This window comes from Salvelinus alpinus, chromosome 31 (assembly GCF_045679555.1).
Source record: "Salvelinus alpinus chromosome 31, SLU_Salpinus.1, whole genome shotgun sequence".
In the NCBI taxonomy this organism is placed as follows: Eukaryota; Metazoa; Chordata; class Actinopteri; order Salmoniformes; family Salmonidae; genus Salvelinus; species Salvelinus alpinus.
In genome coordinates this window covers 20,884,038-20,908,422 of record NC_092116.1, presented here as the reverse complement: position 1 = coordinate 20,908,422, position 24,385 = coordinate 20,884,038, and the positions used below count along the sequence as shown (strand labels likewise).

Below are 24,385 nucleotides of genomic sequence, written 5' to 3'. Positions count from 1 at the left end.
CTTCACACTGGTGGGTTTGGTTTCCTTTTGTGAAGCTGTAGGCTTATAACAGTAACAGGAAGCCACTGAGAAACTCACCTCTGTGTGGTACATCCTCCACTACAAACACCCTCAGCCCAGGGTGTGAACGAACGAACACACATACACGTTTATGTGAAATAGATCTGGTACCTTGTTCCAGGATGCCCCTGGTTACACATGCAATATCTGTATTTAAAACTCATTTCAATCAAGCTGTTTCATTGTGTTAAAAGAATGACGAAACAAACAGATCAGGATCAGTTTGAAAAGTGGAGTTGTTCCTTTATTGAACCTTTAATAAAATATACACAAGGTTGTTGGCCACTAACAATGAGACCCCCCCCCTCCTACCTCCATGGCTACATTCTAGTTTCCATAGTGACACACTGATTGACAGATGGTGAGGAGGGTGTTCTTACTTCTACATGAACATGTGGTATACATTTGTAGGAGGAGCACTGTTTAGGTGTGTTCTTTGAAACATTTGTTGGTGTGTAAATACAGCATCTACAGACTACAGTCCAGTGTTCCAACAGACTTTTACATAGCTAGACAACATGGGTGCTCGGACATGTTGAGTGTGACAGAGACCGACAATTCTGTACATTATTTCCTGCAATGAAACTTAAAGCACTTTTCCATATTCCTCTCTCCAATGTTCTGTTTTCCCTTTCTTTTCAATCACTGAATCTCTCGCTTTTCTCAGCGAACAGCACTTCATATTTCTATTTCCCCCGTTATCATTCATCATCAGTGTTCTCCTCCTCAGCCCTTCTAGCCTGCATTTGTCACATACTTAAGCTTTCGTTCCATCCGTTTCCCCAGTAAAAATCAATAATCCATCCCATCCCCACTTTACATTGCACTAGCAACACAATCAGGAGGTGAAACTAATTAGGACCACTCTCCTTCTCAAAGACATATACATTCTGTTGGCCAAGTCTCTTGCTATCAGTCTTGGGACTCCTAACTCACAAACCAGACACTTAAAAGAGCCAACACAGTACACGGTCAACCTCTTCCCTCCCCGCCTCTCATCAAAGCAAAACCCAACATTCAAATCATCATTCAGAGTTCAACAACAATACCCCGCACATCGTCACTTGAGGTTGGAGCCAATCACAGACAAGAATAAGACATAAATGATGAGATCATTTGGTGAAGGACTGTCATTGGTTAGATCAGAGAAGTTCTCTGTAAACCAATCGGATTCTTTCCAAACAACATCACGTTATAATAAAGGATCATTGTTTTATATAAAAAGATAAGGACATACCATGCTCTCATTATTCAGTGAAGGCCAACCAAGGACAGATAACCATGATACGGTACATACGGAATGCCTAATGCTTACCTCTTACAGAAACAGATGCACTCTATTGTACCATCTTAACTAATACGAGGGTATTACAACTATGTAGAGATCTAATAGTATTTGACTGGGGGAGAAACGTTGTGCTGTGGTAGACATGTGACCATGCATTTGCTAAAACCAACGCTCAACATAGGAGCACATTCACCTCCACAGCATCAGTCAGGCTAATAATGTGTTTTTCAGTACCAACACCACCGGATCACGTAAGAGAAATGGGCCTTCAGTGGTGGAGCTAAACAGGCATTTGTACCGCGCCTTGCTAACAGGCTGCACACTGACTGAGATACACCGGTACTGCTTGTCACGTCAGCATTTCCAGTATATTCCCCTGGTCTGAGATGAACTAAGTTAGCCTGGTCTCGCCATTCATTAGTGCACACCGGACGAAACGTTTTTGGAACAGAAAATGAAAACGAGTTTCTAATTGTAAAAATCCAGGTAGTTCCTCCCTGTTTCAGTCCGTTTTCTTCTGTTTAGTGCCTAACGAATACGAACCTGGTCTCTGATGACCTTTAGCCAACTCTTCTCTGTCACGTTCATACTTGTCTGACAAGGCAACGAACGGAACAGTAGTTGATTAGAGCACAAACATATCTGACCAGATCAGGCTATAGATTCAGGGGGAAATTCTAACCTCCATTTTGTCAAATTTTCACTTCATGTCAGTTGGAGACTAAGTGAAAAATGGACTAGAAGTTAGGACACACATTAAGTGCCGATATTCTCCCCGTTTCTCTCTTCTATAGTCTATATTCCCTGTTTCTCTCTTCACTCTTTTCTGACTGTCCTCTTCCAGCGTCTGTCTCCAAATCAGAGGTTCTCCTAACCTCTAACCATTTCAAACAAGAATGTGTCTGTGCGCTATATACAAAGAAAGAAATAGAAAATAACTTAAACCTGTATATACATAACCAATCAGACGGCAAAAAGGAGAGGTTAAACTGGTCAGTGCCGTTTTTTTCTCCCAGATGATGTTTAAATACACCGATTTATTTGACATCCCAAAAAGATTGTGTACCATGTGTCTTTTACCTCGCTGAAGTTTCTAACAGCTGTAGTTCATACCTCGTCTTAAAAACGTATGATTTATATGGCTCTAGCACTGTGATTTCCATCGAATGGGTTGTTAGCATTTTCAGTAATCACGCCACTAGTGAGCTGAGTGTGATGCTTCTGTAACAGAGTTAAGAATGTACCATAATGCTCCGCAGCTAGCTTGAAATGTTGCCGATGGCGCTAACCAATCGGTACCTTTTGTATAGCTCAATCGTGTTCACACGTTGTCATGGAGGGCGGTCACGTGTGTTGCAAAGCAGAGGATCACTGGTTCGATCCCGGGATGGAGACAGGGACGGTGGAGGAAGCTAAACCGTTAGCGGCACACTGACGCCGGTTACACTTCTCTAAGATAGAAATCAGAATAGAACTAGCCTGCCTAAGGTTGAGTGTCTGCATGAGAGTGTGCGGGTTAAGATAGAAATCAGAATAGAACTAGCCTACCTAAGGTTGAGTGTCTGCATGAGAGTGTGCGGGTTAAGATAGAAATCAGAATAGAACTAGCCTGCCTAAGGTTGAGTGTCTGCATGAGAGTGTACGGGTTAAGATAGAAATCAGAATAGAACTAGCCTACCTAAGGTTGAGTGTCTGCATGAGAGTGTGCGGGTTAAGATAGAAATCAGAATAGAACTAGCCTGCCTAAGGTTGAGTGTCTGCATGAGAGTGTGCGGGTTAAGATAGAAATCAGAATAGAACTAGCCTGCCTAAGGTTGAGTGTCTGCATGAGAGTGTGCGGGTTAAGATGGAAATCAGAATAGAACTAGCCTACCTAAGGTTGAGTGTCTGCATGAGAGTGTGCGGGTTAAGATGGAAATCAGAATAGAACTAGCCTGCCTAAGGTTGAGTGTCTGCATGAGAGTGTACGGGTTAAGATAGAAATCAGAATAGAACTAGCCTACCTAAGGTTGAGTGTCTGCATGAGAGTGTGCGGGTTAAGATAGAAATCAGAATAGAACTAGCCTACCTAAGGTTGAGTGTCTGCATGAGAGTGTGCGGGTTAAGATAGAAATCAGAATAGAACTAGCCTACCTAAGGTTGAGTGTCTGCATGAGAGTGTGCGGGTTAAGATAGAAATCAGAATAGAACTAGCCTACCTAAGGTTGAGTGTCTGCATGAGAGTGTACGGGTTAAGATAGAAATCAGAATAGAACTAGCCTGCCTAAGGTTGAGTGTCTGCATGAGAGTGAGAAATCAGAATAGAACTAGCCTACCTAAGGTTGAGTGTCTGCATGAGAGTGTGCGGGTTAAGATAGAAATCAGAATAGAACTAGCCTACCTAAGGTTGAGTGTCTGCATGAGAGTGTGCGGGTTAAGATAGAAATCAGAATAGAACTAGCCTGCCTAAGGTTGAGTGTCTGCATGAGAGTGTGCGGGTTAAGATAGAAATCAGAATAGAACTAGCCTGCCTAAGGTTGAGTGTCTGCATGAGAGTGTACGGGTTAAGATAGAAATCAGAATAGAACTAGCCTGCCTAAGGTTGAGTGTCTGCATGAGAGTGTGCGGGTTAAGATAGAAATCAGAATAGAACTAGCCTACCTAAGGTTGAGTGTCTGCATGAGAGTGTGCGGGTTAAGATACAAATTTGTCACGCTGCGATAACGATATGGATTCTGTCATGATGCTATGCCTCAGACTCACCATGATGAGTGTCTAGTGCAAACATTCCACCTTCTAGTAAGCAGCATGCCGTTTAAATAGGATTCTCTCTACTTGTTTGATAGATGCCAGCGAAGTATACAGTGAAGCAGACACAGAGACGTCTGAGTCACTAAAAGCGTCAAGTCAGTTTTTTTTGGCAATGCTTTTTCTTGTTTCTTTAGAAAATGTGTCTTGAATGTGAGTGTTGGATCTGAAGTGTGTTTTGATCGCTTTGAGCGGCAAACTGCCTCTCCTCATTGGGCTTTCCTCCTCCTGGTCCGTCATTGGACCTTCCTCCACCTGGTCCCACCTCCTGTCTCTGTTTAACCAATCAGGGAGCTGCGTCTTGACAAGTCCACATTGCTGGCACTCAGTCCTCTGCATTCTGATAGGCCGGTGTTGGCGTCCTGGAGAGAGGGAGGGAGAAAATAGAAAGGATGATTTTATTTATTTATTTCACTTTTATTTAACCAGGTAGGCCAGTTGAGAACACGTTCTCATTTACAACTGTGACCTGGCCAAGATAAAGCAAAGCAGTGCGACAACAACAACACAAAGTTAGACCAACAAACGTACAGTCAATAACACAATAGAAAATAAAAATAGAAGTACAGTGTGTGCAAATGTAGAAGGGTAGGGAGGTAGGGAATAAATAGGCTGTAGAGGTGAAAATAATTACAGTGTTTGATAAAGGGTAGGCACCAAACAACATAGTGTTAATAGCTCAGTAACAGCAGTCCGTGGCTGGTAACTAACAGGTTAATAGCTCAGTAACAGCAGTCCTTGGCTGGTAACTAACAGGTGAATAGCTCAGTAACAGCAGTCCTTGGCTGGTAACTAACAGGTTAATAGCTCAGTAACAGCAGTCCTTAGCTGGTAACTAACAGGTGAATAGCTCAGTAACAGGAGTCCTTGGCTGGTAACTAACAGGTGAATAGCTCAGTAACAGCAGTCCTTGGCTGGTAACTAACAGGTTAATAGCTCAGTAACAGCAGTCCTTGGCTGGTAACTAACAGGTGAATAGCTCAGTAACAGCAGTCCTTGGCTGGTAACTAACAGGTTAATAGCTCAGTAACAGCAGTCCTTAGCTGGTAACTAACAGGTGAATAGCTCAGTAACAGCAGTCCTTGGCTGGTAACTAACAGGTGAATAGCTCAGTAACAGCAGTCCTTAGCTGGTAACTAACAGGTTAATAGCTCAGTAACAGCAGTCCTTAGCTGGTAACTAACAGGTTAATAGCTCAGTAACAGCAGTCCTTGCATGGTAACTAACAGGTTAATAGCTCAGTAACAGCAGTCCGTGGCTGGTAACTAACAGGTGAATAGCTCAGTAACAGCAGTCCTTGGCTGGTAACTAACAGGTGAATAGCTCAGTAACAGCAGTCCTTAGCTGGTAACTAACAGGTGAATAGCTCAGTAACAGCAGTCCTTAGCTGGTAACTAACAGGTGAATAGCTCAGTAACAGCAGTCCTTAGCTGGTAACTAACAGGTGAATAGCTCAGTAACAGCAGTCCTTGGCTGGTAACTAACAGGTGAATAGCTCAGTAACAGCAGTACTTGGCTGGTAACTAACAGGTGAATAGCTCAGTAACAGCAGTCCTTGGCTGGTAACTAACAGGTGAATAGCTCAGTAACAGCAGTCCTTAGCTGGTAACTAACAGGTTAATAGCTCAGTAACAGCAGTCCTTGGCTGGTAACTAACAGGTGAACAGCTCAGTAACAGCAGTCCTTAGCTGGTAACTAACAGGTTAATAGCTCAGTAACAGCAGTCCTTAGCTGGTAACTAACAGGTGAATAGCTCAGTAACAGCAGTCCTTAGCTGGTAACTAACAGGTTAATAGCTCAGTAACAGCAGTCCTTAGCTGGTAACTAACAGGTTAATAGCTCAGTAACAGCAGTCCTTGGCTGGTAACTAACAGGTTAATAGCTCAGTAACAGCAGTCCTTAGCTGGTAACTAACAGGTTAATAGCTCAGTAACAGCAGTCCTTGGCTGGTAACTAACAGGTTAATAGCTCAGTAATAGCAGTCCTTGGCTGGTAACTAACAGGTTAATAGCTTAGTGACAGTGATGGACGGCTAACACCAAGTACCTGTGAGGGGTCTTCTGCACTCTTGTTGAGGAAGTTGAGGGAGCTGGCTCTCTTCATACTGAGGAACACACAGACAGACATTAAGGATTCAATTAGCCTCAATAGAAAACATTTTATTGCCTGTGTGCCTCAGGTGCCTTGTCGGCTCCCCACTAAAGAACAACCCCCCTGAGGCAAACACAAAAATGATTCACACAGTATGAGCAGTGATGGGCTAGGGTGCAGACATACACAGTCTCTCTCACCCTGGGTTGCGGGGCTCCTGGGGGCCACTGCCCTGTAGTTTCTTCACCAGCATCTCACTGCTCCTACGTAGCGCTTCACGGATCTTCCCAAAGGAGCCGCTCCGACGCAACGAACCGTTACCTTCCTGAGAGAACAAGACAACCACTGCATATTAAGGAGTGGCCTCCAAAACAAAAAGTTATTTTTTATGTATTTATTACTTACAGTACTGTGCAAAAGTTTAAGGCAGGTGTGAAAAAATGCTGTAAAAGTAAGAATGCTTTCAAAAATGTTTTGAAAGAAAAGCACATTTTGTCCATTAAAATAACATCAAATTGATCAGAAATACAGTGTAGACATTGTTAATGTTGTAACCGACTATTTTAGCTGGAAACGGCAGATCTTTAATGGAACATCTATATAGGCGTACAGAGGCCCATTAACAGCAACCATAACTCCTGTGTTCCAATGGCACATTGTGTTAGCTAATCCAACTTTATCATTTTAAAAGGCTAATTGATCATTAGAAAACCCTTTTGCAATTATGTTAGCACAGCTGAAAACTGTTGTTCTGATTAAAGAAGCAATACAACTGGCCTTCTTTAGACTAGCTGTGTATCTGGAGCATCAGCATTTGTGGGTTCGATTACAGGCTCAAAATGGCCAGAAACAAAGAACTTTCCTCTGAAATTCTGAAACTATTCTTGTTCTGAGAAATTAAGGCTATTCCATGCAAGAAATTGCCAAGAAACTGAAGATCTCATACAATGCTGTGTACTACTCCCTTCACAGAACAGCGCAAACTGGCTCTAACCAGAATAGAAAGAGGAGTGGGAGGCCCCGGTGCACAACTGAGCAAGAGGACAAGTGCATTAGTGTTCAGTTTGAGAAACAGACGCCTCACAAGTCCTCAACTGGCAGCTTCATTAAATAGTACCTACAAAACACCAGTCTCAACAGTGAAGAGGCGACTCCGGAATGCTGTCCTTCTAGGCTCTGTCCAGTGTCTGTGTTCTTTTGCCCATCTCAATCTTTTCTTTTTATTGGCCAGTCTGAGATATGGCTTTTTCTTTGCAACTCTGCCTAGATGGCCAGCATCCCAGAGTAGCCTCTGCGGGTACTATTTAATGAAGCTGCCAGACTTGTGAGGCGTCTGTTTCTAATGGGCCTCTGTACGCCTATGTAGATATTCCATAAAAATAAATAAGCCATTTCCAGCTACAATAGTCATTTACACCATTAACAATGTCTACTGTATTTCTGATCAATTTGATGTTATTTTAAAAATGTACAAAAAATGAGCTTTTCTTTCAAAAACTAGGACATTTCTAAGTGACCCCAGACATTTGAACAGTAGTGTACATCAAATCAATATTTGGTGACACCACCATTTGCCTTCAAACAGCATACATTCTTTTAGGTACACTTGCACACAGGTAGGTTGGCCCAAAAATCTTGGAGAAATAACCACAGTTCTTCTGTGGATTTAGGCAGCCTCAGGTGCTTCTCTCTCTTCATGTAATCCCAGACAGACTCAATGATGTTGAGATCAGGGCTCTGTGGGGGGTATACCATCACTTCCAGGACTCCTTGTTCTTCTTTATGCTGAAGATAGTTCATAATGACTTTCGTTGTATGTTTGGGGCCGTTGGCATGCTGCAGAATACATTTGGGGCCGATCAGATGCCTCCCTGATGGTATTGCATGATGGATAAGTATTTGCCTGTACTTCTCAGCATTGAGGAGACCATTAATTCTGACCAAATCCCCAACTCCATTTGCAGAAATGCAGCCACAAACTTGCAAGGAACCTCCACCATGCTTCACTGTTGCCTGCAGACACTCATTCGTGTACTGCTCTCCAGCCCTTCGGCGAACAAACTGCCTTCTGCTACAGCCAAATATTTTTGACTCATCAGTCCAGAGCACCTGCTGCCATTTTTCTGCACCCCAGTTCCTCTGTTTTCCTGCATAGTTGAGTCATTGACCTTGTTTCCACGTCGGAGGTATGGCTTTTTGGCCGCAAGTCTTCCATGAAGGCCACTTCTGACCAGACTTCTCCAGACAGTAGATTGGTGTACCAGGGTCCCACTGTTTTCTGCCAATTCTGAGCTGATGGCACTGCTGGACATCTTCCGATTGAGAAAGGGAAGTAAGCATGATGTGTCTTTCATCTGCTGCAGTAAGTTTCCTTGGCCGACCACTGCGTCTACTGTCCTCAAAGTTTCCCGTTTCTTTGTGCTTCTTCAAAATAGCTTGTACAGCACATCTGGAAACCCCTGTCTGCCTTGAAGAGACCTTGCTGATGCAGTAGAACTACCTTGTGTCTTGTTGCTGTGCTCTGTCTTGCCATGGTGTATGACTTTTGACAGTAAACTGTCTTCAGCAACCTCACCTTGTTAGCTGAGTTTGGCTGTCCCTCAACCAGTTTTATTCCTCCTACACAGCTGTTTCTGTTTCAGTTAATGATTGTGTTTCAACCTACATATTGAATTGATGATCATTAGCACCTGTTTGGTATAATTGTTTAAATCATACACCTGACTATATGCCTACAAAATCCCTGACTTTGTGCAAGTGTACCTACGAGAATTGATGCTGTTTTGAAGGCAAAAGGTGGTCACATCAAATATGGATTTGATGTAAATGTTTCTTCTGTTCACTCACTTTGCATTTAGTTACTTGATAAATATAATATTTTAACATGTCTATTTTTTAAAGCATTCTTACTTTAGAGCATTTTTTCACACCTGTCTAAAACTTTTGCACAGTACTGTATATCAATGTCTTTATCAGGCACAACAAACATCACACTAGATTCAAGCTACATAGCAATTTTTCATTGTTGCTAGTAAAAAACAACACTTAATTTCTTCAAACTTACAGGCGATTCACAATATATATCTCAATTGTTTTTTTCTCTAAATCAATTTGTTGCACAATTATAGGTATATACACTGCATTTCAAACAGTTTGGAATAATTGTATGAATTCAGGGCTTGTAAAATTATACCTAGGCTAAATAAAAGTCTTCAACCATAAGACCCAATAATAATTACATTATTTTAACCTGCTTTAAAAAAAAAAATCACTGATCAAGCATTCAAGTCTATGAAAATGCCCCTTTTGTTACAAATGTAACCAGAACCATGCACATCCACTAATAATGACCATCTTCTGGTAGCAGGTATTATAGAACATTAACACAGGTCTCATTAACAATCTCTCAAGCACAAGCCCATGGCTAGTAAGTAGCCAGCTACTCTTTATATTTAAAGTCTGGCCAACTTGGATCTATTTGCTTGCTAACAAGTTAGAACAGTCGAGCTGTTATGAATACACCCTCCAGTCCATCTCCAACTGGTTGAACAACATAGCCATTTTGTTTAGTTGTTGAAATCAAGTGGTCTACCTGGATAAGAAGATGCTTATTTCTCAGAACTAAATTTTTTTTTATGCTCATTGCACATTTCTAAAACACAGACTAGACAGCTAGCATATAACAGTCTGTGGACATTTCTAAAACACAGTCTGAGGCTAAAATGCTGCTCGCATTTTCCACAATCATGTTCATTGATACTCTCGTTTTAGTAGGGTCTGCGCTGTTCTAAAAGTTGGGAGTTGAGACAAAGAAAGTATTGTAGAGTAAAAGTTAAGTTCTCCTCTTTACAGTAAAATTATGTCTGAATGCGTTTCGTGTGTCTAGAAGACCGGTGATGTCGGACCAAACCTCAAATGCAAATTGCGAATTTAAACTGCTTGTTGTCAGAGAGAAAGAAGTGATATCTAGTCTCTTTGTTGTGAGTGGTAGGGGAGGGGCTTGGTGTCTGTGTGTGAGTGGGAAAGTGCACAGTACACACAGCACAGAAGGAGCGAAGGAGACGAGACCAAAAAACATTGATTCTTGCTAAAAACATGTATTGGAATTCGATATATAGCCCAGCCCTAATTTGACTGTATGTTCACTCTTACGAATGCTTCATCTTTCAACAATAATAAGACAAAGGAGGTTCGTACCCCGTTCCACTCTGCTCCGTCGTCCCCCTCACAGTCCCCCCGCTGGGGCCCGTTGAGACCCTCCCGGCTCTGCCGTCGCTCACCCCCTCCTGGGGCCCCATCCTTCAGGAGCTCCACCACCTTACTCTGGTTAATGGCATCTATACCCTGGGGGGGAACATGATAATGAATCCTAACTGTCAGCAGGGTTGGAACAGAGTGTATGTGAGAGCTTCAAGACTCTAGACTACAGCCTTTGATAATTGCACTGCCAGTGTCTCAGTGCTTGTACCTTCTTTTTTGAATGATTGCATAGTAAAAGCTTTTTTGACTGAATGTGCAGTAACTGATAGTGATAGCGTAGTACTAGCATCTGATAGCAATAGCGTATCACTGGTACCTGATAGCGTATCACTGGTACCTGATAGCGTATCACTAGTACCGGCTAGCGTATCACTAGTACCTGCTAGCGTATCGCTAGTACCTGCTGGCGTATCACTAGTACATGCTAGCGTATCACTAGTACCTGCTAGCGTATCACTAGTACCTGCTAGCGTATCACTAGTACCTGCTAGCGTATCACTAGTACCTGCTAGCGTATCACTAGTACCTGATAGCGTATCACTAGTACCTGATAGCGTATCACTAGTACCTGATAGTGAAAGTGAATTACTAGTACCTGATAGTGTATCACTAGTACCTGCTAGCGTATCACTAGTACATGCTAGCGCATCACTAGTACCTGCTAGCGTATCACTAGTACCTGCTAGCGTATCACTAGTACCTGATAGCGTATCACTAGTACCTGATAGCGTATCACTAGTACCTGATAGTGAAAGTGAATTACTAGTACCTGATAGTGTATCACTAGTACCTGACAGTGACAGTAAATTACTAGTACCCGATAGTGTATCACCAGTAACTGATAGTGTCAGTGAATGACTAGTACCTGACAGTGACAGTGAATGACTAGTGCCTGACAGTGACAGTGAATGACTAGTGCCTGACAGGAACAGTATATGACTAGTACCTGACAGTGACAGTGAATGACTAGTACCTGACAGTGACAGTGAATGACTAGTACCTGACAGTGACAGTGAATGACTAGTGCCTGACAGTGACAGTGAATGACTAGTGCCTGACAGTGTCAGTGAATGACTAGTGCCTGACAGTGTCAGTGAATGACTAGTGCCTGACAGTGTCAGTGAATGACTAGTGCCTGACAGTGTCAGTGAATGACTAGTGCCTGACAGTGTCAGTGAATGACTAGTGCCTGACAGTGTCAGTGAATGACTAGTGCCTGACAGTGTCAGTGAATGACTAGTGCCTGACAGTGTCAGTGAATGACTAGTGCCTGATAGTGTCAGTGAATGACTAGTGCCTGATAGTGTCAGTGAATGACTAGTGCCTGATAGTGTCAGTGAATGACTAGTGCCTGATAGTGTCAGTGAATGACTAGTGCCTGATAGTGTCAGTGAATGACTAGTGCCTGATAGTGTCAGTGAATGACTAGTGCCTGACAGTGTCAGTGAATGACTAGTGCCTGACAGTGTCAGTGAATGACTAGTGCCTGACAGTGTCAGTGAATGACTAGTACCTGATATTGTCAGTATATTACTAGTACATGATAGTGACAGTGAATGACTAGTACCTGACAGTGTCAGTGAATGACTAGTACCTGATATTGTCAGTATATTACTAGTACATGATAGTGACAGTGAATGACTAGTACCCGATAGTGACAGTGAATGACTAGTACCCGATAGTGACAGTGAATGACTAGTGCCTGACAGTGTCAGTGAATGACTAGTACCTGATATTGTCAGTATATTACTAGTACCTGATATTGTCAGTATATTACTAGTACCTGATATTGTCAGTATATTACTAGTACATGATAGTGACAGTGAATGACTAGTACCCGATAGTGACAGTGAATGACTAGTACCCGATAGTGACAGTGAATGACTAGTGCCTGACAGTGTCAGTGAATGACTAGTACCTGATATTGTCAGTATATTACTAGTACCTGATATTGTCAGTATATTACTAGTACATGATAGTGACAGTGAATGACTAGTACCCGATAGTGACAGTGAATGACTAGTGCCTGACAGTGTCAGTGAATGACTAGTACCTGATATTGTCAGTATATTACTAGTACATGATAGTGACAGTGAATGACTAGTACCCGATAGTGACAGTGAATGACTAGTACCCGATAGTGACAGTGAATGACTAGTGCCTGACAGTGTCAGTGAATGACTAGTACATGATAGTGACAGTGAATGACTAGTGCCTGATAGTGTCAGTATATTACCTGTACATGATAGTGACAGTGAATTACTAGTACCTGATATTGTCAGTATATTACTAGTACATGATAGTGACAGTGAATGACTAGTACCCGATAGTGACAGTGAATGACTAGTACCCGATAGTGACAGTGAATGACTAGTACCCGATAGTGACAGTGAATGACTAGTACCCGATAGTGACAGTGAATGACTAGTACCTGATAGTGTCAGTGAATTACTAGTACCTGATAGTGTCAGTGAATTACTAGTACCTGATAGTGTCAGTGAATTACTAGTACCTGATAGTGTCAGTGAATTACTAGTACCCGATAGTGACAGTGAATGACTAGTACCTGATAGTGTCAGTATATTACTAGTACCTGATAGTGTCAGTGAATTACTAGTACCTGATAGTGTCAGTGAATGACTAGTACCCGATAGTGTCAGTGAATTACTAGTACCTGATAGTGTCAGTGAATTACTAGTACCTGATAGTGACAGTGAATTACTAGTACCTGATAGTGACAGTATATTACTAGTACCTGATATTGTCAGTATATTACTAGTACCTGATATTGTCAGTGAATTACTAGTACCTGATATTGTCAGTATATTACTAGTACCTGATAGTGACAGTATATTACTAGTACCTGATATTGTCAGTATATTACTAGTACCTGATATTGTCAGTATATTACCTGTACATGATAGTGTCAGTATATTACTAGTGTCAGTATATTACCTGTACCTGATAGTGACAGTGAATGACTAGTACCCGATAGTGACAGTGAATGACTAGTACCCGATAGTGTCAGTATATTACTAGTACCCGATAGTGTCAGTATATTACTAGTACCCGATAGTGTCAGTATATTACTAGTACCCGATAGTGTCAGTATATTACTAGTACCTGATAGTGTCAGTGAATTACTAGTACCTGATAGTGTCAGTGAATTACTAGTGCCTGATATTGTCAGTATATTACTAGTGCCTGATAGTGACAGTGAATTACTAGTACCCGATCGCGCATTACTAGTACCCGATCGCGTATTACTAGAACCCAATCGCGTATTACTAGAACCCAATCGCGTATTACTAGAACCCAATCGCGTATTACTAGAACCCAATCGCGTATTACTAGAACCCAATCGCGTATTACTAGAACCCAATCGCGTATTACTAGAACCCAATCGCGTATTACAAGTACCCAATCGTGTATTACTAGTACCCAATCGTGTATTACTCGTACCCAATCATGTATTACTCGTACCGAATTGTGTACCTGACAATGAATTGCTAGTACCTGATAGTGATAGTGTATTACTAGTACCTGATAGTGATAGTGTATTACCAGTACCTGATAGTGATAGTGTATTACCAGTACCTGATAGTGATAGTGTATTACCAGTACCCGATAGTGTATTACCAGTACCCGATAGTGTATTACCAGTACCCGACAGTGTATTACCAGTACCCGATAGTGTATTACCAGTACCCGATAGTGTATTACCAGTACCCGATAGTGTATTACCAGTACCCGATAGTGTATTACCAGTACCCGATAGTGTATTACTAGTACCTGCTTGCGTGTCTTGGTAGAACACTCCTCCAGTGTCTCAGCTGCCTGTAATTTACCCTGCCTGCGGTACAGCGCCCCCAGGCTCTTCAGGGTGGTATTGACAGTAGGACTGACAGGAATGAAGTACATGTCAACATCATGTCATCATTAAATCACAATGTTAATATAATTTAAAACACTGAGTTCTGTGTATTTAACTCCCACTCAAATTAAGTTTAATACTAAGTCTCACCTGTCAACTTTGCAGGCCTTGTACCAGCTCCCATACTCTACACAGGGACTAGCTTCCTTCCTCTTCCCCTGAGAGAGAGAGTGGGAGCAAGAGAGAAAGGGATAAGAGAGAGCGGAAAGGCCGGGAGAATAGAGGGGCAGTTAGCAGCAGTAGACATTAATTATGACCTTATTATAAAGCCTCCTCTATTATTAATAGATGAATATTCTCCATCTTTATCTCAGTCCTATTGGTCTACCCATCCATCAGAGTTCATAAGCTGCCATTAACAGGTAGGACCATGGTTCAGATCAGTCATACTGCAGCTACCTTGCTCTCCTCTCTCTCCTCCGCATGCATCCAGATTGGCTTGTTGTCATCTGCAAAAGAAGAGGATGAAGAGAGGAGGGGATGAGTGGCACAGTTTTATTTGTATATTCATATATTTTGTTTCACGGACCAGAACCATATACCATACTCTATGAACAGTTTACCACACGTATACCATATGCTATGAACCATATACCATACGGTATCAACAGTATACCACACGTATTCCATATGTTATGAACCATATACCATACGTTATGAACCGTATACCACAAGTATACCATATGTTATGAACCGTATACCATACGTTATGAACAGTATACCACACGTATACCATATGTTATGAACCGTATACCGTATGTTATGAACAGTATACCATACGTTATGAACCGTACACCACAAGTATACCATGTGTTATGAACTGTATACCATACTTTATGAACAGTATACCACACGTATACCATATGTTAGGAACCGTATACCGTATGTTATGAACAGTATACCATACGTTATGAACCGTATACCATGTGTTATGAACCGTATACCATGTGTTATGAACCGTATACCATGTGTTATGAACCGTATACCACACGTATACCATATGTTAGGAACCGTATATCACACATATACCATATATTATGAACTGTATACCATACTTTATGAACCGTATGACACACGTATACCATGTGTTATAAACCGTATACCATGTGTTATAAACCGTATACCACGTATTATAAACCGTATACCATGTGTTATGAACCGTATACCATGTGTTATGAACCGTATACCATATGTTAGGAACCGTATACCGTATGTTATGAACAGTATACCATACTTTATGAACCGTATGACACACGTATACCATGTGTTATAAACCGTATACCATGTATTATAAACCGTATACCATATGTTATGAACCGTATACCACACATATACCATATGTTATAAACCGTATACCATGTATTATAAACCGTATACCATATGTTATGAACCGTATATCACACATATACCATATGTTATGAACTGTATACCATATGTTTTGAACTGTATACCACACGTATACCAGTTGTTATGAACCGTATACCATATGTTATGAACCGTATACCACACATATACCATATGTTATAAACTGTATACCATATATTATGAACCGTATACCACACGTATACCATATATTATGAACTGTATACCACACGTATACCATATGTTATGAACCGTATACCACACATATACCGTACGTTATGAACCGTATACCATATGTTATGAACCGTATACGTTTGGTATACATTATGTTCCCTCACACGACAAATAAAAGGTATTTGCATTTAAAACCAAAATGGATACATTTATGGCATATCATTAAAGATTATTCCACCTCTGTGAAACCTACAGTGTGTGGGGGAACATAAAGTGTCCCATGCCAGACCCCTGTACTGTGCTCTACTGAGCGTGACAGTGTTTAAGGGTTTGATTGGCTTCAAGGCAGTGCTGCATTAACATGCTTTACACACGACAGATAGCCTGTATTAGCCCTGAACTGACTGACTGGCCAGGACACGGCCACGCATGACCAGCCAATGACCACTGGGTTTACTGGGTAGTCCCGGCCAGAATGGACATACTGTTGATTCACACATCTTCTAATGCTACATGAAGAGTTGATGGAGGTGGTTGGTCTGGTGGTAAATGTAGTACTGTGCATCCCAAATGGCACCCTATTCCCACAGGGCTCTGGTCAAAAGTAGTGCATTACATAGGGAATAGGGTGCCAATTAATTAATAATAATTGATTGGATTTATATAGTGCTTTTCTATCGAGGTACTCAAAAAGCTTTACATAGTAGGGGGAAACTCACCTCATCCACCAGCAATGTGTAACACCCACCTAGGTGATGCATGGCAACCATTTTATGCCAGAACATTCACCACACATCATCTATCAGGTGGAGAGGTGAGGAGTGATGAGGGCATGATTAGCTGGCCATGATGGAATGGGGCCAGGTTGGGAATTTAGGACGCAGCCCTAGTTTGTCAGTGAGTGTTGTGTTAACTGTAGGACTGCTGGTCGTAGGAGACTCACTGTTGACTGATCCAAACTCCTTCTCATGTGCTCTGGTTAGGATCTCTTTGTACAGGGACTCAGCATCCTTGAACTTCCCCTGTTTGAGGTAGCATGTAGCCTAGAGAGATGAGATGAAACCTCAAATGGTTTGATGTGAAAATACAACTCAATTCAATACACAAGCCAATAAATGTAACAATACCAAGATCGCAAAAAAACAGTCTGTTCAACTTGAATAAACTTGATTAAATCTCTCAGGGGGAATTCATTACTGAAAATGTAGCTCTTCAACCCTCTACTACAATGTCTAGCCCCCCTCTCCCTCCCTCCCTCCTCACCAGGTTGTTCTTGGTCTTGGCTACGTTGGGGTCGTCAGCCCCCAGTTTGGACTGGTAGATCTCCAGGGCTTGTCTGTAATAATACTCCACCTCCTCGTACTTTCCCTGGTTCTGACACAGCAGGGCCAGGTTGTTCAGCTGCTTGGCCACATCAGGGTGGTACTTCCCCAGGACCTGAACACACAACCATTTAAATACTTTACCTACAGGAAAGGACAAGTCATACATATGGTTTCACTTGTGAGTTATCATGGGCTATGAATTTATCTGACCACATGACCTAACCAGGAAGAACTCTGTAATGATCCATACCTTCTCTCTGATCTCCAGGGCTCTCTTACAGAGGGGCTCAGCCTCCTTGTACTTTCCCCTCTTCCCGTAGAGCACAGCCAGGTTGTTGAGAGTGGCGGCTACCGCAGGGTGGTCCTTCCCCAGGGTCTTCTCTCTGATGGCCAGGGCATCGTTCAGCAGGTGGGCTGCCTCTTTGTACTTGTTCTGGTCCCTGGAACAAAACAGCACATCATGTTAAAAGATGAATACATGTGCTACTTGTAATTAATCATAAGTCTTCAGCCAGCTATTCATCTGAGCAAGTGTATCTAAAACTATCCACACATCCATCCATCCTACGCACACACACACACCTGTAGACCAGGGCCAGGATGTTGAGCATGGTGGCCACGTCAGGGTGGTCGTGTCCGGAGGTCTTCTCCAGGTCCTCCAGGGCCTGTTTGCAGAGGGGCACGGCCACCTCGTACCTCCCCTGGGAGGCGTACTGGATCACCAGGTTGTGGAGGGTCCTCAGGCGGGCCGGGATCTCATAGCCACCCTGCTGGGCCGCCACCTCTCCGCTGGGCTGGGCTGGAGGGGAAACACAGCGGAGAAGGGAGGGGGGAGGGGAAACACAGTGGAGAAGGGAGGGGGGAAACACAGCGGAGAAGGGAGGGGGGAGGGGAAGCGTTATAGGGAGAGCTGGAAGTCTCATTCTTGGTACATTGCTCCAACTGGACTTTATTCAATATGTCTATCGGCATTTGGGAATGAAAACCTGTGACATCATCAACGTTAGTGCTCTGCTACAGCTGATGATGTCACAGGGTTGGGTTCTCTATTTCTCTCCTACAGGTGTTGACTACAGTCTCTAGGTTGGACACATAGTAAACATATTAAGATTTTTTTTTAACAATGTTAACTTCACTAGGGTAGGGGGCATCATTCGGAATTTTGGATGAAAAGCGTGCCCAAATTAAACTGCCTGCTACTCAGACATAAAAGCTAGAATATGCATATAATTAGTAGACTTGGATAGAAAACACTCTGAAGTTTCTAAACTGTTTGAATGATGTCTGTGAGTATAACAGAACTCATATGGCAGGCAAAAACCTGAGAAAAAAAATCCAACCAGGAAGTGGGAAATCTGAGGTTTGTAGTTTTTCAACTCATTGCCTATCGAATATACAGTGTCTATGGGGTCATATTGCACTTCCTAAGGCTTCCACTAGATGTCAACAGTATTTAGAACCTTGTTTGATGCTTCTACTGTGAAGGATGGTGGAATGGGAGCTGAATGAGTCAGAGGTCTGCCAGAGTGGCATGAGCTGACCACGCACGTTCACGTGAGAGTTAGCTTGCGCTCCATTGCATTTCTACAGACAAAGGAATTGTCCGGTTGGAACATTATTGAAGATTTATGATAAAAACATCCTAAAGATTGATTCTATACTTCGTTTGACATGTTTCTCTGAACTGTAATAAGACTTTGTCTGAACTTTCGCCTGGACATGCCCGCACATCGTGAATTTGGATTGTGTACTAAACGCGCAAACAAAAAGGAGGTATTTGGACATCAATTATGGACTTTATCGAACAAAACAAACATTTATTGTGGAACTGGGATTCCTGGGAGTGCATTCTGATGAAGATCATCAAAGGTAAGTGAATATTTATAATGCTATTTCTGACTTCTGTTGACTCCACAACATGGCAGATATCTGTATGGCTTGGTTTTGTGTCTGAGCGCTGTACTCAGATTATTGCATGGTGTGCTTTTTCCGTAAAGTTTTTTTGAAATCTGACACAGCGGTTGCATTAAGGAGAAGTGGATCTAAAATTCCATGCATAACAGTTGTATCTTTTAGCAATGTTTATTATGAGTATTTCTGTAAGATGATGTTGCTCTCTGCAAAATCACCGGATGTTTTGGAAGCAAAACATTACTGTACATAACGCGCCAATGTAAACTGAGATTTTTGGATATAAATATGAACTTTACCGAACAAAACATACATGTATTGTGTAACATGAAGTCCTATGAGTGTCATCTGATGACGATCATCAAGGGTTAGTGATTCATTTTATCTCTATTTTTGCTTTTTGTGACTCCTCTCTTTGGCTGGAAAAATGGCTGTGTTTTTCTGTGACTTGGCTCTGACCTAACATAATCGTTTGGTGTGCTTTCGTCGTAAAGCCTTCTTGAAATCGGACACTGTGGCTGGATTTACAACAAGTGTATCTTTAAAATGGTGTCAAATATTTGTATGTTTGAGTAATTTTATTTATGGGATTTCTGTTGTTTTGAATTTGGCGCCCTGCAGTTTCACTGGCTGTTGACGAGGTGGGACGCTAGCGTCCCACATACCCTAGTGAGGTTAATCATTTAGACTTGTGGGATTCCCCTATATGGTCCTCTTCTTTATCAATTAATCAATCAAAACACTCAATCATCATCATACCCTGTCCCTGGTCGTCATCGTTGGGGAACAGGTCGTCCAGGCTGTCTTTAGACGTCTCCCCTGCAGCCTTCTCCTCAGACTGTGACACGTCGTCGTCAAACTTCTTGATCTGGTTCATGAACTCTAGGTGCTTCTTCTCCTCCTCCAGCTGGGCAACACTCTGCTCACTACGCTGCAGCTTGTGCTGGGGGGAGAAGAGGAGAGGGGAAGAGAGGGGAAAAGGGGGGAAGAGAGGGGATAGGAGTGTGAGGGAGGTGAAGCTCGACAAATGTTTTGCTTTGGAAGGGTTTAAAATGATAGCATACTCCAAAATCTAAATTGACGAGATGAGCCCACACCATTGACGGTGTACGTTGGGACATGGACTCAAAACGTTTTAATCACTTTGGGTCTAGAAACATCTGAAAACCATTGATAGTAGAGTGAACTACCAGTGCAAGCAGTATGTAGTGATATGCTGTACACGTACCTGTGTTCCTGCCAGCTCATCTCTTAACCACTGGTTCTCCTGACACAGTCGTCTGACCTGGGCTCTTAGCTTCTGTTTCTCTGACTCCACAGCACTCAGGTGACCCGACAGGGCAATGATCACCTAGGGAGAGGGAGGGAGGGATGGAAGGAGAGGTTAACCCTCTAGAGTCTAAGCCAGGGGGGTTCTACTAAGTTATGGAATTCTTATAAGGACCCATTTAGGTATCCCCCCAAAAATAGTCATACAGACATGTCTCCTGGTCTGACAAACACCGCTGTAGCTCTGCCACCTTTCACCGCAGATGCGGAAGGCCGATATCGGCAATTGAGACACAGTCCATGCAACAAAAAAAAAAGATATCTCTAGCTTAGACAGATATTTATGGGGATCTATATTATGCTAATTAGATTTCCGCAAGGCCACAGAAATTGATTCAAGAGGGTTAATTGAAGGAAGAGCGAAAGCTTTGAGAATGTTTTGGTTTCTAAAGAGTAAGCGGCTAGCCTTGGGGCGATGATCACCTGAAGAGAGGGACTTTGCTTGATCTATTTAACCTTTATTTATCTAGGCAGGTCAATTAGGAGCTAACTCATTTTAAATGACAACCTGGCAAATAGGGGGGATGGATTAACATAATACAGGAAAGCTTTGATAATGTTTTGGTTTCAAAGGGGGGGTAGTGGTAGTCTGGGGATGCGTGTGTATAATAATATTTATTTAGTGGGTGTTTATTTCTGTTCTATTTTACACATGTACAAGTGTGTATTAATAGATGGTATAATTGGAAATGTTTTTTTGTTGTTGCATATCCTATTATCAATGGAGACTCTGGAGCGATTAGGGTAAGTGCCCTGCTCAAGAGCACAGACAGATTTTTCACCTTGTCGGCTCGGGCATTCGAAGAGCCACCTTCCGGTTACTAGTCCAACGATCTGACCACTAGGCTACCTCCCATGACTGACTGCCTTGTTGTAACCTATTCTGAGACCAGTGCAAATAACGTCCTCTTTGGGGGACAATAATATATTGTTCTATTCTACTCTATTCAAAATAAGGTGGGGATGTGGAGGAGTGAGTTGAGTCGGAGGGAAAGCTTTGAATGTCTTTTGGGACGTTCTTTTACGCATTTCATGTTATATCAGTCCATCAGTGGCTCAGGCAGATTCCCACTGGCACCTTCCTACAGGAAAAACAACTCCCCTATTCTCTATAATTCAACGTCCTCTCTTTCTATAAAATACATTATTCTAAATAAATCCTCTCGTTGAGTCTTAGTCATACAATGTACCATGTCGTCGAGGACCAGAATCATCTTTTCCCCCTTCACTCATGATTTGTCATCATTGCATCATCATCCCGTACCTCTAAACCGGAGTAGTAAGCATCTTCCAATCAACCCATCTCTCCTTTCTCCCAATTCTTTCTTCTTCTCCCCCCCCCCTCACTGAATCCCTCAACCCCTTCTTTCCCCCACATCTCTCTCCTACCTGTGCCTCTCCCAGGCCTAATTCTATGGCCTCCAGGCTCTTCCGCAGCAGGCCTGACTTCTCCTGGGCAGCAGGTGGCTGGGTGCAGTCCAGCAGGGACGTGAGGAGCTGGGCATGCTCCCCTCTGAGTGTCTCCAAGCCCTGCATCACAGTCTTTGTGTTGAGCACGATCTCATCCTGGGTCAGGCGCTCCAGGGCCTCCTCGCTGCGTGGGTACACCATGGTGGACATAACCCGAGTTCACACACTGGAGGGGACAGAGATTAGTTTTGAGTTAGCATATTCTTGTTCAAAGCTCTTAGAATCAAGGTTAGTTAGAGGAAAAGCCATCTAATCATATTACAAGACTCAGAAAAAAATTATGTCCGATTATGAGATTATTTCAAGGATGAGCATTAGAGGAACAAAATCCCTCCGAGAGATTTTGTTCACACATAACTGTTCAGTCTGTTACCAACAACAAATCATGCCACAGTTCACTCCTCTGGGCCCTCTGCCTCTGTTCCAATGGGACTCGAATCTTTTGAGCTTGAATAAATCAATGAATGAGCTGTAAGCATTTTAGTTACAAAGCTATTCTATACATAGTTTGCGTGGCACTACCCTTATAGTCAATCTATATCGCGAGAGAACAGAATTGACTAAATGGAATCATGGAAATTAAAGACACGCATCGTCGCAGATTTATAGCTGGACCGAGCAGAAATGCGCGACTCCGCGACTTCTCCTCCACTGTAGACGCGCACCTGTTCTCCTCTCGCGCCGCCAAGAGGCCCTCGCCCACACAATCACCTCCCTCCTCCCTTCCCCACCCGCACAATCCATTGACTGCAATGCACCAATATGAGCGATCCCGTAATTTCCCATCCGATTGCCACAACTAACAAATCTCTCAAACGCTGTATGGAACGTTTGGCAATTTGCAACTCTTGTTGTCGATCCATCTTACTGTCAATAGTAGCCTAGTATATGGACCAACACACTTTCGGAATCGCCCCTCTCACAGGATGACGAGAAATGAGAGACAGAGGATCAATGAAGGAGATCGATAGAGCAGAGCATTACAAGAAAATAAAATACATTCAGTATTTTGAGAGACCTAATCTATTATAAGATATTGGCCTATATCATGCAAAGAATGATAGGCCTATATGTCACACACAGGCTCGTGTCCTACAAAAAAACACTCCGACATGTTTGTAAGCATAGAGGCAGGTTTGAGGCCCAGAACGAAATATGCTACTGCAAGGGCTTTCTGCAATAGATGCGGTCGTGAGAGGACAGTACAAAGTATCTATGCTAATTCAATGAGGACCATAACAATTTCCCCAACACTTAAAATAAGCAATGACTCGTCGAAACAATGTAGCGAACCAAGGCGAGTTCGATTGGCAACATAGTAGATAGAACGTTGGTGATATCACGAGCCTGGTCTGGGAGAGGAGCACAGGTATGATTTAGTAACCTAACTCTCTCAAATGGACGTCAAAATATAAGCCAATACAATTCATATACTGTTAAAAATATACTGAAAAACCTCGTATTGACTCCCAATCCACACGATACCTTAATCGAAACGGTTCTATTTCCCCCAAGACAAGTGCGCTGCCCCCGGCTACCTCGAGCTCAAACAAAGCACGGCCGACTGTTGTGATGCTCCACTTCCATCCCTTTTTGTAAAAGTGGGCGACGCTCCTGAACGGCAATGATAACGGCAATGACAACAGCAAGGCTGAGGAGATAACGTTACCGATATAAACCTGCGCTTATATAAAGATTGACGGTATAATATCACAGTTTTTTTTTTAATTATACGTTTTCTACAGCTAAGCAAATTGTTAAATGTAGTCAGGTAACTTAACAAAAGGGAGTCTTTGCACCACGATAAACATTAAGTTATTTACCTTCTCTCTCCCCAGTCCGCCCGCCGGTTAAATCCTGATGACACGTTACTCGGCCTGCTGCACTATACAAATAGCCCACAAAACACCACTGGCTTTAATCCCGTTGTATAAAGTCGCTGCGGTCTAAAAGCTTGCAAATTCCAAGCAATACATTGTAACCAATTATGCTAGCATTGCTGGCTGGCTAGCTAATGAATTCGAGCCTGCCACGAATTAGCCTAGTCAATGTTATCGTCTTCCGTAACTTGAACCGGAGCAGCGCTCAAAAAACAGGAACACTATTTGCTGTGAGTCGGCATCGTTCTATCCATCCTCAGAAGTTGTTTTAAAGATAATCTGGGACTGGTACGTTCTCTCACAGTTTGAGAAGTGTGTTCCAAGGATGACAGTCGCTACCCGAAAATGGCTGTTGTCCGAATTCTCCCACAATCCACAGCCCTCATCCCTGGCGCTATGACATCACCGCCACCCGCCCCCCAACGAGAGGAGAGGGGGCATGGTGTTGAGGCAGTATTCCTTTTCTTCATTCTAATGTAGACATATATTAGGCTATATAGATGGCATGATTTTC

General features: G+C 42.6%; 1 protein-coding gene across 4 annotated transcripts; it reads right to left on the bottom strand.

Annotated features, from left to right (window-relative positions):
• Positions 1 to 3,644: 3,644 nt before the first annotated feature.
• LOC139561869 (kinesin light chain 2-like) lies at positions 3,645 to 24,251 on the bottom strand. 4 transcript variants are annotated; one of them, XM_071379215.1, is made up of 15 exons: positions 23,815 to 24,251; positions 21,911 to 22,157; positions 20,421 to 20,543; positions 19,952 to 20,135; positions 17,864 to 18,080; positions 17,532 to 17,721; positions 17,220 to 17,393; positions 16,900 to 16,999; positions 14,820 to 14,869; positions 14,511 to 14,578; positions 14,279 to 14,387; positions 10,424 to 10,570; positions 6,427 to 6,551; positions 6,182 to 6,239; positions 3,645 to 4,497 (listed from the first exon to the last, which is right to left on the bottom strand). In XM_071379215.1, the coding sequence occupies exons 2-15, from the start codon at positions 22,139 to 22,141 to the stop codon at positions 4,414 to 4,416; spliced, it is 1,860 nt and encodes a 619-aa protein (XP_071235316.1). In that variant the 5' UTR covers positions 22,142 to 22,157; positions 23,815 to 24,251; the 3' UTR covers positions 3,645 to 4,413. The 4 variants fall into 4 exon arrangements, with proteins under 4 accessions (XP_071235316.1, XP_071235318.1, XP_071235317.1 ...); XM_071379217.1 differs by lacking the exon at positions 23,815 to 24,251 and adding an exon at positions 23,530 to 23,663; XM_071379216.1 differs by lacking the exon at positions 23,815 to 24,251 and adding an exon at positions 23,477 to 23,633.
• Between the last annotated feature and the right edge of the window lie 134 nt (positions 24,252 to 24,385).

What these genes read in the sequence shown, in the direction of transcription:
- LOC139561869 (XM_071379215.1), bottom strand. Translation starts at nt 22,141, where the DNA reads ATGTCCACCATGGTGTACCCACGCAGCGAGGAGGCCCTGGAGCGCCTG. An exon ending in TAGGCCTGGGAGAGGCACAG is followed by an intron (nt 20,544 to 21,910) that starts GTAGGAGAGAGA and finishes CCCTCTCCCTAG; the next exon opens with GTGATCATTGCCCTGTCGGG. An exon ending in ATCCTGGCCCTGGTCTACAG is followed by an intron (nt 17,722 to 17,863) that starts GTGTGTGTGTGT and finishes GTTTTGTTCCAG; the next exon opens with GGACCAGAACAAGTACAAAG.